Raw genomic sequence first — 16,928 nt, 5'->3', positions numbered from 1 at the left:
TTCCGCCATCTCACTTCCTCTCTCTGCCCAGCTACACCACTTCCTGTCTGTCTGTACAGACCTCCAGACTTCTATGGTTAGTGCCACCATACCTGGCTCTGTTCCCAGTGTGGCCTTGAACTCACAGAGATCTGGGTGGATCTCTGCCTCCCAAATGCTAGGATAAAAGGCATGTGCTACCATTGCCTGACTTCTGTGTTTGAGTGACTGGCTTTTTCTCCTGAACCTCAGATAAGCTTTATTAGGGTGCATAATATTTTGGGAGACACAGTATATCACCACACAGGCTGGCTTTGAACTCAGAGATCTTCCTGATTAAAGATGTGTGCCACCACTGCCTGGCCAAATGCTTCTTTTTCTAAGAAAATAAAGACAAAATTTTATATGCTAAATTTTGTGCCCAAGGAAATAAAAATATGAAATTAATTGAGAGTATAATCATGCTATAATCTTTTACTTCAATTATTGTGTATTTCTTGTAGTGAATGAAACTATTTGTTCAGATTTTAACTGCCTTTGTATTTGCTACTCCCTCTTTAGGACAGGGTAACTTTCAGGAGAATAATTGTAAAAAACAATGCCAAAAAGAGAAAGATGTATGAAAGCTTTATTGAGTCACTGCCGTTCCTCAAGTCTCTGGAGGTGAGTTGTGCTCTACAGTAGTCTGGTGCCCGACTGGTAAGAAGGCCGACCATGCAGGGAACCCCAGTTCACACATAAAGGTGGAAAGGGTCCCCTGATCTCCGCACATACTGTGTGCTATAGCACCTCCTCAGTAGTGACGATAAGGGTAATTTTAAAGTCTATTCATATTTTCCTATGAAAAGAACAGATAGTGATATTAGGTCTTATTGCTATTTTTTTTTTAACTACAGTAAGTACATTTTATTCTGGTTATTTGAAAATAAGACTCTTATCTAGAATCTATAGCAAATTTATAGGTGCCATTTATCTGATAGCAGACTTAAGAAATCAAAATGTCATGAAGAACTACTGTTATCCCTTTACAGAGAGGAGCTGCCTAAACACAGAAGGTCCTCATTGCCCCACCCCCAGCCCCCAAGTCGTCTTTACTGCTTGTTCCCATTTCTCTCTTCTTTTAAAGTCGGCCTTCCTCCACCTATACACACTTACTTGGTGGTATGTGAGCATTTGAAATATGAATCAGACATTTCAAATCTCAGGTCCATAAGTACTGTTGACACGCCAATACCTCCTAAAATTGTCATCACTGTTAGCTACTTATTTAACATCTGTCAGATACCTGTGCACATCCTAACCTGGACCAGATACCTGAAATACTCCTCTTGGCTTTCTGTCTTATTTTTGTATCACTGTGATAAGACACCCTGACCAGGCAATTTATAAAACAAAGCATTTAATAAATTGGGCCTGTAGTTCCAGAGTTCATGATAATGGAGCAAAGACATGGCAGCAGGAACAGCTGAGAACGAACTTTTGGATCCACAAATAAGACAGAAGGCACACAGAGGATAGCATAGTCTTTTGAAAGCTCAAAGCCTTCCCCCAATTACACTCTAGCAAGGTTACACTTCCTAATCCTATCCAAGCAGTGCCACCAACTGGGAACCTATGGGTGTCATTCTAATTAAAATCACTAGACTCCTCTTCATCTCAGAAGGCATTGTCTTTGTCAGTCTGTTGTCTCAGGGCAGAAACTTAGGAGTTAGCACCCACTCAGCTCTCCCCAATAGCTGTCAATGTGTTGACAATCTTCTCTATCCTGTCTTCAGAATATCTGTAACACCCAGTCATTTTCCATTACCTTCACCAGTATCACCTTCTGTCTGTATCATCATTACCTCTGCATGGCTTTTATCAACCACCTACAGGATCCTGTGAATCCTAGCCCATTCCAGTCTTTTGTTATCAACCCTCCCAGGACAGGATAACTTGAAGGCCACTGAGGACCTGCCCAGTGTCCTGCCCCTAGTCTGTGTCCTTCTGACAACATTCTAACTGCTCCACATTTATCCTGCCAGGGACACTAGCCTCTTGCTGTTACTCAAACAAGCTAGCCCTCACCTCAGACCTGTGTACTTGCTGTCTGCCTAGAACAACCTCCTGCACAACTCCATGGCTCTTCATGAATCTCCTTCATTTCTTAGCCCAATGTCTTCTCAATGAGACCAGTTGTTTCTTATCTTTAAGGGCAGACACTTACGAAAGAATTGTTACCTTATGAATTCAGCTTTGCCATAAATCCATTGTTAAGTGTTTTTTCTGGACATTTTATAAAGCCTCATATTTGAACACTCTTAAAAGTGGTTACAGAGAAATAGATGTACATACTTCGGGTTGATGCCTGGGAGAACCTTGGCTGTATTGTGGAATGCACAGGCAGTTGGTCTTCTCCAGCAGCTCCTGTCCTCAAGTAGAACACATCAGGGAGGCAGTGTAGTCAGATTGAGGCATGTGACATGACAAAAAGCAAATTGGGAGACATGTGCTCCCTCTACGGGAACAAGTACCATTCCTCCATAACTTTATTGCTGCCATATGGAAATTTGGGCTGGGAGTTTCTGAGTCTTCTGGTATTTTATGAAAAACTAGAGATACTAATTTTTCTATTTCAGAATTCTAGCAGTTAATGTAATAATCACACAAGCAAACACTGTTCAGTTTATTTAGCAGTATAGGCTACCCCTTTAAACATGTAAAATAGGTAAGGTTACCTAATTGGTCTGTGTATTACTCAGGGTTCTCTAGAGGAAGAGAGAATTTATATAAAACATATATTATATATGCTGATATATAACATATTACATATGTGCCCATGGTGAATATGTAATATATAGTACATATATTTGTACTTATTTGGACTTATTAAAATGGCTTACAGTCTTTGGTACTACTAGTCCAATAATAGCTGCCTACTAATGAAAAATCTAAGAATCCAGTAGTTGTTCAGTCCATGAGGCTGGATGTTTTAGCTGGTCTTCAGTCTATGACAGAATCCTGAAGAAGTGGGATCTAGTGCCAGGGAAGGAGCTGCCTTCTTCCCTGTCTTTTCTATAGGCTACAGCAGCAGTCAGATTAAAGGTGGATCTTTCCACTTCAAAGGATTAAAAGAGGGTCTTTCCACTTCAACTGATTTAATTAAGGAAAAAAAATCCCTCACAAGTGTACTCAGACATTTGGGTTTTAGTTAATTCTAGATTGTAGTTTAGTTGAACACCCAGAACAGCCATTACAGTCTGTTTCCTTCTAATATTATATTTTCTTTGTAGGTCTCTGAACGCCTGAAGGTGGTAGATGTGATCGGCACCAAAGTTTACAATGATGGAGAACAGATCATTGCTCAGGTATAACACCATGTCAGTCAGTTTAGGGGTACATTCAGGAATGTCTTAGAAATCTTGTTAAACTTTGTTTTCATAATTAGTGTGCAATGTTGAAATAAATGAATATTACTTCTACCAAACAACTTACTAAAAATCCTTTTACAGCCAGTAAGTAATTTGAATGTTGTTGTTTATATAATTTACTCCTAATGAATATGCATTAAACTGTTACCTGACTTTCTGAGTAGTTTTACAATTTGTAACATGAAATTCACATGTATAGTAGGAATAAGATGACATATGTAAAAGGGGGAAACTGGTGGCTCTCCCATGAAATTACTAAGAATCCATATGATAAAGAGTTTTGCATGATCTGTTCTCGAGACTCTCTGAGGCCGTTTCCACACACCATTCACTGAGAAGATCTCACATCGCACCATATCCAAGCATTGAATATGTTAATAAAAATCTTCTAACCTTCCTTCTTTTCTAATGTCCCAGTGGGAAACCATTTGTGTACAGTGAGTGCCTGTCAGCCAGAGAGCCTAGAAAGTAGGCTTTGTAAACAGTTGAAACATGCACACGACTTGAGGGGATTTCTAATAGTCTCTGTTGTTGTTGTTTTTTTAATCACTATCTAAGGTACTATTCTGTTTGAATTATTGTCTTTTCCTTTACATGTGAAATAAGATTCAAGTGCTGTTTGAAGAAAAGACCATTGTTTAGTAGGCAAATGAGTATCTTTCTGTCCCTACCCCTACCCCATGCACACACACAAGACATGTTGTCAAATATCAGAAAAAGTTAAATGGGAGGTAGCAAAGTCTGGCATGCTTTTCAGATGCTTAAGTTGATTTGGGGGTTGGTTGTTGGTTGAATGGAGGATCTCATCATACATGCTAAGCCCAAGGCTCTTAAATGCTTCTTTGTAACTTTTTTATTCTAAAAAAAAAAAGATGACAGAAAGTTGCACTAAACATACTGGCAGTTTGCACGGACTCTCCACTCGGTTTCTCTGAGCCCATCTCCTATCACTGTTGTACTGAATCAGAACTAGGTATGGACATTGACGCAGCCCTCAGACTGGACTCAGTTCACTGGAGTGTTCCCAACATTTGCAGCACATTTGCCCAGCAGCAGATAGACCTATCAGGAGTCATAGAACTTAAGATTTTAGTGTGAAGCTCTTATAAAAACTTGATACGAAAATGAAAGGAGGGGCCCAGAGGTACAGCTTAAGGATAGACTGTATTGTTTTGTTAACTTCTTGCTGACTTTGTGTTAATCCCTGCCTCAGCAACTATTTCCTTCAGTCCAGGATACACTTCTTATGTATGAGAGCTTTCCTTTACACACCATTTTTGTGGGTGTGTATATATATTTGACTTAGAGAGAATTATTTAAAAAAAATACAAACTAGCTTTTTGTTTAAAATAGACCTGCCTATTACATTTTGTGTTCTTCACCAATTAAAGAAGCCAGTGGCATTTTTAGTTTCATATTCTCTATGTTTTCCACTAGTATGTTCCTGTTGATTTGTTTACGCCCTTTATTAACTGCCATTTTTAAAAATTTTTTTCAATAAATGAATGAAGATGTGAAAAATAACAAACAAACAAACAAAGGGCTGGAGAGATGGCTCAGAGGTTAAGGCTGTTCTTCCAGAGGTCCTGAGTTCAAGCCTCAGCAACTACGTGGTGGCTCACATGTGCCACCACTGCCCAGCTTATGGGGCTCTGGGTTCATTCCCTAGCATTAAATAAATAATTAGCTATATTTTGAGTTAATTAAAGACACCATCACATACCCTGGCTTCATTCCCTAGCAAATAAATGTTGAATTTTATTAAAGATGCCATTGCATACTGTTTTCAGCATCTATAAATATATACCTATCCTATATTTTTGAAATGTAGGCCTAACATTTATTTATGTGATATAATCTGTGGTTTTGTTTGAGGTCCTAGAGATAAAGGTAAAAGTCAGGCCCTTAGTATGTTGGTTGTGTTACCATATCATGCTAAGTTTATAAATTGTACCAAAGAAGTTTTCAAATATTTGTGTTTCTCTGGATTCATTGGAAGGACTTTAAACAGTGAACAAAAATCTTCCATAGTATGTTTGAGGGGCAGCATTAGAAATCAGCGTATGTGCAAAGTCTAGAAATACTGGGTTTTTAGTTAGACGTGGCATTAAACTTTTCAGTCTAGCAGTCTTTTCAGAGCCTGGAAGTCCACTGGCTGTGGGCATCCCAAAGCGTTGCCTCTGAATGCCCCCAGGTACTGTCTGCTCCTGGCAGGTCACTGTGCTAATGTGGGTTACTTTAGGGGGCACAGGGAGCATGTTCTGCTTTCCAGGGAGCACAGGGTGTACTGACAGAGCTGCTGCTGGAAGGGTGCTGCCGGGATGGACAGCTGTGCTGTCCTGTGGGTACAGTTCAGCACAAAATTCAGGGCAAGCTTCCTAATACAAACAACCAAGTTATTTGCCATATTTTCTGGTAGAGATTGTAAAAACATTATTTCAAATGTTTTTACAAATAAAAGTGTTGTTACATAATTATCAGTTGTAACCCCTGAACATGGAAGATGAAATAGTCTCTTCAGTGTGACTTTACTTACAGACTGGAATCTGTAAGCTGGCTTTTGGGGCACAATTTCAGGGTTGCTCTGGAATTTTCATTTTCACTCTACATTTTTGTTTTCTTTTAATAGGGAGATTTGGCAGATTCTTTTTTCATTGTAGAATCTGGAGAAGTGAAAATTACTATGAAAAGAAAGGTAAACTTTTATCAGTCCTAAAATTCCTCATATTAGCAAGGAAAAAAATGTATTTTTTAATGATGCTAGACTTAAATGTAACTCATTTCAATTACCTTCTCAGGGTAAATCAGAAGTGGAAGAGAATGGTGCCGTGGAAATTGCTCGGTGTTTTCGGGGACAGTACTTTGGGGAGCTTGCCCTGGTCACTAACAAACCAAGAGCAGCGTCTGCACACGCCATTGGGACTGTCAAATGTTTAGGTAGGTCAAGTAGTGGGTCTGGCTATGTTTGCGTTCCAGGCACTCAAACCATATGGGACATTTTACTGCATTCACAAGTGCTAAAGTCCTCACAGAATATGACCAAGGTTTGGACTTACTTTAATGATTGAAATAACAACATCCAGTTAACAAGTTTTATATTTAGTCTGTCAAGAAAATGCCATGTGTTGTGTCCCTCAAAAGAGAAGGCTAAAGAGGCACTTTCTGTGAAGTTCATCATTAAGCTCTGCTGGGCGTTGGAATGTGAGTGGAAACTGCAGCCACCTCCCGCCGCCGCCGCCGGATGCAGTTCAGGTCTGCTGGAGCACAATCAATTGCTGTCACTCAGCGTGTATGGCTTCCTTCGACCAGGGAGCTCGGCAGAAATGCCGCTTTCAGTTGGTATATACAGAAATTTTGTGTCTGAGAAATCACTCACTTAAATAGTGAAAACATAGTTCAGAAAATAGTAACATAAATGACATTTAGAAAATTGATCCAACAATAATTATCCTCTGCATGTTCCTCACAATTCAAAAAAGTAAAAGTTAGTTTCAGTGATTTTTAAATTGGCAAGGCTTGTCAGAATTAATTCTTCACAGAGTCACTTTGTAAAAGGTTTTCAATAAGTGCAGTATTAGTAAAATGATACTTTGATGAATGAGAAGACAAAACTGAGAGATTCTCCTCACAGCTGTTGACTGTAAGATAAAGGTGATGTGAGAGAGGCTGCTTATTTTATTCTGTGGTCACTTATTAAAGGCAGTGGGAGAAATACAAGAAGTGTAGGAAGTCCAGGGAAAGCTAAGGCACACCCATGTCCTCACCATCTGCCCATGTTTCCACTGTTATAGTTCCTTTTCATCTGCTTTGCATGCATTTTCACTATAGGAACTTTATTAGTACATGAGATTTTGACATTCCTTTAGGTAAATTTATACACAATAAATTATCACTCACTGGTGAATGTTTTATGATCTTTGAGTCCAGTTTGTTTACATATATATGCAGAGGTGATTCTTACTTTTTCCTTAGAAATGGTTTTCTGACTAGGTCTTTTAAAATGATTTTTCTTTAATTAAGTATGTATTACTTGTATAAAGTTGTAACATTTTCATGAGTAGCATGTGCTTTGCATAGTCACCATAATTGCCTCCTTCTTCTCCCTGTTGGTCCCATTCTACTTTTCAAATAGCCCCCTTCTGCTTTCATGGGTGTTCCTTTTTTTTTCTTTTTTTCTTTTCTTTTTTTTTTTTTTTTTTAAGATTTTACTCCTTCAGCCGAAGAAAAACATACAGTGTCTGCTTCACTTAACGTGATTTTTTCCAAGCTTTGTTTGTTTTTCTGCAAATGTCACAATATATTTTTTCTTTATGGCCGAGTAACACTGCATTGTGTATTTACATTTACTTTTTCCATTTGTTGATGGACACTTAGGCTGATCACATAATTTGGCTATTGTGAATAGTGCTGCAATATCCATGGGCAGGTGGATATCTCTATTATATGCTGCTGACTTTGACTCCTTCAGACCTATGCTTAGGAGGGTAGAACCTGGAGAAAATGGTGGGTCTAGTTCTATTTAATGAGGAATTTATATACCAATTTGCTAGTGCCTACACTAATCTGCAATCTCATCACCTGTGAACAAGGCTTCCATTTTTCAAGAGGCTTTGCCAACTTTTGTTGTTTCTTGATGTGGCTGCTTGACTGGGGTGAGATGGAAATCTCAATGTAGTTGTGATCTGCATTTCTCAGATGGCTGTTTTTATGTATTTATTGGCTACTTGTTTTGAGAAGTAGTTCATTTGCCTATTTAATGACTCAATACATGCAGGCCACTTTTATTTTTTCTAATGTGCCTACTATACCATGCAAGAATGTCCATTAAAGCCTTATAAACCCTATCTTTTTTAACCTGTGCAAATTTGACAGAGAGATTTTAATATGTTAAGCAGTATACTATAACCTCAATTTTAAAATGCCTGAGACAGCCCCATCTGGTGTCTCCTGTCTGTAATTCCAGTACCTGAAGTGGGTTGATCATAAATTCAAGGCCAGTTTATTCAAAGTCAGTGTGAACTGCATAATCAGGCTGTCTCAAAACCAAAAAAGGCAAAATAGAAAATACATAAGGCAGACAACCAAAGTGATGCATGTATTAGTAGAGGCAGAAGGAAGCACTCTGTTGATGCAAGGACCATGTATTAGTAGAGGCAGAAGGAAGCACTCTGTTGATGCATGTATTAGTAGAGGCAGAAGGAAGCACTCTGTTGATCATGATTTTGAATTGCATAGACAGTGGTATAAATGGTATAAATCTTCACAGCACATTGTACACTCTGAGAATAAGGTAAGAAACGCTCTTGTGCCACTTTTGGGGGGTTATGTTTATTTTTGGAAGCTCTGAGGCTGTGCCATGTTAGGTCTTCATTTCCTCAGCATGGGTCAGGCACCTCCCACCAACTTCACCTCAGGTCTGTCATCTGTCAAAGCATCCCAGACTGTAACCAGAGAAGGTCCTGTTTCCTTTTTGAAGTGGAACATTTTCACCTTTATTTTTTCTCATATTTTTATAATATCTGTCTAAAAATTCTCTTGCATTGGTAATGTATCAAAACTGCAATATCATAGTAGAATATCATAGTAGAAAGGAATAGCTTAGGAATTTCTGAGTTATACAAGGAATGGTATTTTTAATTTATTTTTTTCTTTTCTCTTAGCCATGGATGTGCAAGCATTTGAAAGGCTTTTGGGACCTTGCATGGAAATAATGAAAAGGAACATCGCCACCTATGAAGAACAATTAGTTGCACTGTTTGGAACAAACATGGATATTGTTGAGCCCACTGCATGAAGCAAAAGTAGAGAGCAGAAAGAGCATTAGTGAAACAGTTATGCCCTAGTGGTTAGTCCACTGAGAATGTGTTTGTGTAGATGCCAAGCATTTTCTGTGATTTCAGGTTTTTCCTTTTTTAAACAAAAAACATTTACATTGTATCAGTAAACAGTAGTGATTTAATAGTCAATAGGCTTTAACATCACTTTCTACTGGGTACTTCATTAAAAAAAATCAACATATTCATAAAAATTACTTTCTATTCCATAAAATTATTTGACTGAAAGATTTATTCAAATGGTTATAATATATTGAAAGCATACATGTTTAAGAAGATAATTAAAAGATGTAATCATAGACCAAGCGATGTGTTTGAATTATTCAAATACCAAGTTAGTGACTGTCCCATTTAAGGGGGAAGTTGGTAGTGACTCATGCAATCTAGCATGGCATCACATTCTTTCTATAATTCATCAAACAGTAAAATGTCAGTCATTCCATTGTCTGGCTTGATAAGTTGTGTCTTGGCCTATTGGTGAAATGGTATGAAACATCATATGCAATTTAAAAATTTTTTATATTTTTGCAATAAAGTACATTTCGACTTCTTTGACAAATGTCAGTAAGTAGCCTATGTAATTGAGTGGCTTTTGAGGCTTGGCAACTTGGTCATTATAATTGGGCAGAGAGTCTTTTGAGATGAAAGCATAAATGCATTTTTCTGTCATCTTATTTTTCCCCTCAAGACAAGGTTTCGCTATGTAACCCTGGCTCTCCTGGAACTCACCCTGTAGACCAGGCTGGCCTCAAACTCAGAGAAATCACGCCCTGCATCTGCCTCTTGAGTGATGGGATTAAAGGTGTGTGCCACCACCACCTAGCCCATAAATGCACTTCTCATCATCAAATATATAGTATCACTGCTTCCTTTTGTATTTTGCAACCCCTGTATTCTTTATAAATTGCTTCTTGACATTTAATGTGACAAAGATTTTTTAAAAGCTATTTAAACTTAATCTGACATTTTTTTGTCCTCTGAATGTTCTGAATTTTATATTTAGAAAAAGGAAAAATTTCCTATTAAAAAATCATTTGGGATTCTTATCCACATGCCCATGGGATATTGCTTTGCACTTTATGGTCCAAATATTGCAGCTCTGTGCACGTCTGTGCCCATGGCCATGTCTTATTTTTATTTTTATTTTTTTCTGTTCTCCCTTGTCACCAACCAGCAAGCTTATTGATCAGCAGCCAATCAAGTGTTTTATCTTTTCCAACCCTCAAAAACTACCACAGTGGTGAAAATAAGTTTGTATATAAGCAAAGCCATACATAATGATTAATGGAATTCTGTCTATACTACATATCATTAGGACTTGTCCTCAGCTTTAAAGTCAGCACAGAGTTAAAATTAAAAGTACACAAAGTACAAAATTTTATTAGGTTTTCTTTGGTCACTTATATGCTTATTTATATGCCAGATAACGCTGAATTGTTATGTACAACCAAAGCACTATACTTTTACATGACTATCAGGCCCATGACCAAATGTCTAGAGACTAATTCTCACTAGTTATTCACCTTTAAATGGGTAATTTCATTTTGGGAAATGTGTTCTAAGGAAAAGAAGATCTATATATGTGCAGTTCATCTATGGCTGCTGTGATCTTATAAGAGAATGCTTATAGTCCTACTTGTACATGAAAACATGGCTAGAATGTTAATTGAATAATGCATAAACAAGTTAAAGTATGTAAACTATAGCTCTAGTCATGTTTTAAAATATTATTTTTGCAAAATCTGTCTTTAGGAAAAAGAGCTCTCTCTACATGAAAGTAACATGTTTTCAAAAGCCATGTGTTAAACAAGGAAAAATTCCAAAAACAGAAAAACCAGAAAAAAGCTACCCAAATTCCTGGTTCATCATTCTGTGTTCTTTATTCACTATTCTGAGTTCTTTTCTGTTGCATTGCATAAGCTAATTGTTAACGTTTATGGAATAGTAAACAAATGCCTGTCAAATAAAGAACTCCAACCAAGGCTATAAATGCCTGTTACATTATTTTCAGTATTGTTGGTTATATTTAAATTTTCCTTATAATAAAGCACACTTTTATAATAAATGTTTTAAGCATTGTTTTCTTTATTGTGGCTTGTCTAGTGTATAAATGTAACAAAAATCATGAGATATGGCCTATGGAAATTATAAACCCATGGCATATAGCAGTAAGAAAGTATGGTTTTTGCATGACTGTAGGTCTCTGTAAGATTTTTAACTACTGGTTAAATTTTTAACTGTTGTGGTATGTTGCACTTTATTTTGGTCATTTAGAGTAACCAAATAACTGGGGAATTTATGTGTAAAACCTAATTAAAACAGCTCAAATTTGGCTTGTGGATGTCATTATTAAATCACCAATGAGGAATCTTACTATTTGGGAATTCCTTGATGAAGTTTCCACTCAAAGATGGCACCTCTTAAATACACCTGTGGCTAGGAAAGTGTTGGGAATCTGTCCTGGAGAACAAGGTTCTCCATTTTGTTTTAAGTAAGATTAGAAGGGTATTGTGTTTCTTGCATATCAGTATGAATTAGGGCTTAGCCCCTATATTTTAACAAAAATTCTACCTGCAATAGAATTGGATAACTATATTTGGGTTACTGTTAACATTGGCTACTAAGCCATGTAAAATGTTTTATGTGGAGAGTTTCAATGAAAGGCTTGGGGTTTTACTGAGAAGTGGTAAGAGTCAGAAGTGTGTGGAGTTGTCTTTATTTTCAAAGTATGTTTAACAATACAGGTGACTTCTTTGACAAATGTTAGGATAACTTTCTGTGGTCTTAAACCACTAAGTGTGGAGGGATTGCTCTGGGCCTTTGTTAGGCAGCTGATGAGGAGCTTTTCACAGCTAAATAAAGTGCTGACACTCCAGAGAGAGACCAGAGGAATGCTGGTTTCCAAAGTTAATAGTGAGGCGAGTGAGGCACACACTAAAGGAAGGAAATGGTACTAGGGATTGAGACAGTTTTACCTGTTCCAGAATAATTTTACAGGCAGTAAAACTGGCTAAACAAAAGTATAGTTGTATTCACAAATATTTTAAAAAATGTATTACCAGGCAGTGGTGGTGCATGCCTTTAATCCCAGCACTTGGAAGGCAGAGGCAGGCAGATCTCTGAGTTATAGGCCAGTCTGGTCTACAGAGCAAGTTCCAGGACAGCCAGAGATACACAGAGAAACCCTGTATCAGGAGAGGGAAAAAAACTAAATAAATAAATCCTATCATTGTAATTCATGAATTGTGAAAACGTAAGCAGCCAAATATACTAGTTATTTTCAGAAGACCTGTGTACCCAGCAATAATGACAAGATTATTTCTGTTCAATTTGCATACCAAGGAGAATCCATTTTCACCAAGACTGTGTTGTATGTCCATGGCAGAACTCATGAAGAATTGAGATTTCTTCTTTTCTTATCAAAATACTGGCCTATAACCCAATTAATATCAGTTAAAAGCCTACTCTTACATAATGTAGAGTCAATTTCAAGAGGAAATTTTTTTACTAACGTGGGTCTTTATTTTTTGCATATGTTAAGTTTACAAACCTAAAAATTCCCTAGAAATTTTAGTAAGCATCTGGCATCTAAATATGGTGAGCTGTGGTGATCTATGACACAGGATTTATCATTTATATTAAAATGAAGTGCATTTTAATGTGGTTCTTCAGATTTTGATTTAACCATAGCCTGAATCTTGCCATTCTCTTAAACATGACACTACAAAGTGGTATGTAGGTACTTAGGGAATATACACATAAGTGTACATACATTTACACATACATTGTTAGCACCATTTATAATTGTGTCATAGTAGCATGTTAGTACATTTTTTACTTTTAACTGAAAGCAAAAATGACCTTTTTTCCCCTATGCACAAGGAAAAGTTAGAGCCAATAACAAGATGCATCTTGGTCATTTCCTGTCCCCTCCATTTGTCTCTCCTTAGATGAACTAGGAATACAGCAAATAGAACAACCCATGGTGAATGGGACACAGATGCCTTTCTAGAACTCCAATCTTCTCTATGAGCTCCCAAAATGTAGTTTCATCCATTTATTTATAAAGGAAGTCCTCTCTTAAATGGTGTAGGGATGAAGGTGTAGTGGGTCTTAACCAGCCTAACCTCCCCCCCCCCCCCCCCCCGCGCGCGCCCAAAAAATTAAAATGTTTGGGCTGATGAGATGGCCTGAGTTTAATCCCTAGGACCCACAGGTGTTAGGAGTAAGCCATGCAAATGAATGTGCACACACAAAAAATTCTGCACAGATCGAGCAAACTCTGGGCAACAGAACATTTGGGTGTCCAGCTGCTAAGTTCTCAACCTTGCCTTGGCTGCAACCATCCTGATACGAAACCTTGAATTATCTCGATTACCTAATTTTGGCTTCTACAGACTTGGTCTTGTTATGAAGCCTCCTGTGGCCCCGGAACTTAACCACCTTTCTACCTCAGCCACCTTAGTGCTTGGGCTTTGTCTGCCCTGCCTTGCCTGACTCTTCTTTGTGAAGTGCTGGGGATCTAACCCCAGGGCAAGCACTCTAACACTTTCATTTCCAGCCTGTAACATTTTATATTTAGTGTGAAAAGGCTTTAAAAGAAGAGAAATTTAGTCGAAATACTGAAGTTACTTTTAATCGTTCATCTTCCTGTTCTGTCCTAACTGGAAACCAACTTGTGTCTTTCTGATTAACAAGAGAATCAACTGCATAACTAACTGCACTGGAAGTTTACCTGCCTCTTCTAGGCTAGCATTCAGTACAAGTGTACTTTACATGACTATATTCTTGAAATGTGAACAAATAATCTCTTCCCCATCTTGAGACAGTCACACTATGCTGTTCTTGCACTCTTGGATTCAAGCTATCTTTCCCCCTCAGCCTCCCAGCAGGTGGGACTACAGACAGGCACCACTCTTCTCCATCACAAATAACAGTTTGGGAGTGGCATATTGTAATTATTTTAAGATAGGTGTCCATTATAAGAGTATTGTTCTTTAAGTGTTCTTTAAAGTGCCACTAGAATATTGTCAACACTTCAAAACTTTAGCGAATTATGATCCTCTATCTATATGATGGTGGTAAGGTGTGATAATGAGATACATATTCTGTTTGCGTGATTGACATGGTGAAGGAGACAAAAACAGAATTTAACACAGCTGGAAGCTGAGTGTCTTATTAGAAATGCTTGGAACTAGAATAATTTAATTATTATATACTAGCATTAGTATATTATATATATATATATAATTAAGTTATTTAAAGTTTATGGTCTTTTTGGAATTTGGAGTATTTACATGCTTTAATCACCAAGCAGCTAATTTGAAGATGTGAGATCCAGAAAGTGCTGTGAAAAATGTTTGAGAGCTGATATAATGCTCAGAGGTTCAGCACTTAGGAGTTGGTTAACACTGTTTAACATGTAATGGCTACACAGAGGAAGCAGCCTTTAAAGCACATAGAAAGTATTTTCAAAAGTCCATGTTCAAAACAGCACATGACATATCAGAAATCGACACTACTTATTTCCCCTTAACTTGCTATTCATTGTTTATCAGATAGCTACTTAGTTGCTTATTTGTCAGACAAGAAGATGATTACAGAGATGGAGAGTGACAGGAAAGGAAGCTATGTGGTGGCTGTGGGAGGAGGATGCACTGTTAATAAAAGTATTAGTTTATTAGCATAACACTATGAAAGCTGTGAACACATATACACAAGAGTTTGTATAAGCTATTCCTATGATTTTAAATGTTCTTTGTGACTTATTATTAAAATGAAGTATTTTTGGCTAGCAAATAAAAATGTATACAGAACCTCCAAACAGAACCATCAAAAATATTGTAGGTCAGAAAACAATTATCCATTCTAGAAAGTTTTCCACTAAAGACACAATAATTGTTATTTCAGCTTGAGTTTATAAAGCATATGTGAGATGAAACATTTATTTTTTCACTACTCACTTCATTTATACCAAATTGAGCAAATCTGCAAGAACTTTTGAGAGCAAATTAATACCAAAAGTAGCAGTCTCCTCTATTTTCTGAGGGTACTCAACTTTATTCTTCTAGCCCAGTGGTTCTCAATCTTCCTAATGCAGAGACCCTGTGATAGAGTTCCTCATATTGTGGTGACCCCCAATGATAAAATTATTATTTTTTCTTTTTAAAAATTTTTTTCATTTTTATTTATTTATTTTTCTTTTATCAGCTATCATTGATAAGTATAAATTCTTATCCTAATAGTGAAATGCTTCATTGAGGCTTGCCCAGTAATTGAGTAAAACCAAAACTTATTATAAGCCACAGTCATCCTAGGGTCCCCCCCTAGCCTCCCTGGTTCTGTGGGTTGCAGTCTGATTGTTCTTTGCTTTATATCTAGTATCCACTTATGAGTGAGTACATAACCATGTTTGTCCCCCTGGGTTTGGGTTACCTCACTCAGGATGGTATTTTCTAGTTCCATCCATTTGCCTGCAAATTTCATGCTGTCATTGTTTTTCTCTGCTGAGTAGTACTCCATTGTGTATATGTACCACATTTTCTTAATCCATTCTTCAGTTGATGGGCATCTAAGTTGTTTCCAGGTTCTGACTATTACAAATAGTGCTGCTGTGAACATAGTTGAGCATGTATCTTTGTGGTATGATTGAGCATTCCTTGGGTATATGCCCAAGAGTGGTATGGCTGGGTCTTGAGGTAGATTGATTCCCAATTTTCTGAGAAACCGCCATACTGATTTCCACAGATGTTGTACAAGTTTGCATTCCCACCAACAGTGGAGGAGTGTTCCCTTTGCTCTGCATCCTCTCCAACATTGACTGTCATTAGTGGTTTTTTTTTGGGGGGGGGGTTCGAGACAGGGTTTCTCTGTGTGGCTTTGTGCCTTTCCTGGAACTCGCTTTGTAGATCAGGCTGGCCTTGAACTCACAGAGATCCGCCTGCCTCTGCCTCCCAAGTGCTGGGATTAAAGGTGTGCGCCACCACTGCCCAGCTAGTGTTTTTGATCATAGTAATTCTGACAGGTAGTAAGGTGGTATCTCAGAGTCGTTTTGATTTGCATTTCTCTGATGATTAAGGATGTTGAGCATTTCTTTAAATGTCTTTCAGCCATTTGTGAGTCTTCTTTTGAGAATTCTGTTTAGCTCTTTAACCAATTTTTAAATTGGATTGTTGAGTATTTTGATGTCTAATTTCTTGAGTTCTGTATATACTTTGGAGATCAGTCCTCTGTCAGATGTGGGCTTGGTGAAGGTCTTTTCCCATTCTGTAGGCTGTCTTTTTGTTTTATTGATCATGTCTTTTGCCCTACAAAAGCTTCTCAGTTTTAAGAGGTCCCATTTATTAATTGTGCTCAGTGTCTGTGGTGCTGGTGTTATATTTAGAAAGTGATCTCCTGTGCCAATGTGTTCAAGAGTACTTCCTACTTTCTCTTCTATTAAGTTTAGTGTAACTGGGTTTATGTTGAGGTCTTTGATCCACTTGGACTTGAGTTTTGTGCATGGTGACAGATAGTCTATTTGTAATTTTTTACATATTGATATCCAGTTATGCCAGCACCATTTGTTGAAGATACTTTCTTTTTTCCTTTTTTTAGTTTTGGCTTCTTTGTCAAAAATCGTTCGTATGTGCATGGATTAATGTCAGGGTCTTCAATTCAATTCCATTGGTCTGTATGTTGGTTTTATGCCAGTACCAAGCTGTTT

General features: G+C 37.5%; 1 protein-coding gene across 1 annotated transcript in view; it reads left to right on the top strand.

Annotated features, from left to right (window-relative positions):
* Positions 1–9,955, top strand: part of Prkar2b (protein kinase cAMP-dependent type II regulatory subunit beta) — a 106,339-nt gene extending 96,384 nt beyond the window's left edge. The window contains exons 7-11 of the mRNA XM_036206599.1: positions 541–642; positions 3,252–3,326; positions 6,019–6,084; positions 6,188–6,326; positions 9,050–9,955. Of these exons, the coding sequence (XP_036062492.1) occupies positions 541–642; positions 3,252–3,326; positions 6,019–6,084; positions 6,188–6,326; positions 9,050–9,183 (516 nt within the window). The 3' untranslated portion in view covers positions 9,184–9,955. The remainder of the gene's footprint in view (positions 1–540; positions 643–3,251; positions 3,327–6,018; positions 6,085–6,187; positions 6,327–9,049) is intronic.
* The last annotated feature ends 6,973 nt before the right edge of the window (positions 9,956–16,928 follow it).

This window comes from Onychomys torridus, chromosome 14 (assembly GCF_903995425.1).
Source record: "Onychomys torridus chromosome 14, mOncTor1.1, whole genome shotgun sequence".
Lineage (NCBI taxonomy): Eukaryota > Metazoa > Chordata > Mammalia > Rodentia > Cricetidae > Onychomys > Onychomys torridus.
Note: the sequence above shows the minus strand (reverse complement) of the source record. Positions and strands in the feature narration are given on the sequence as shown.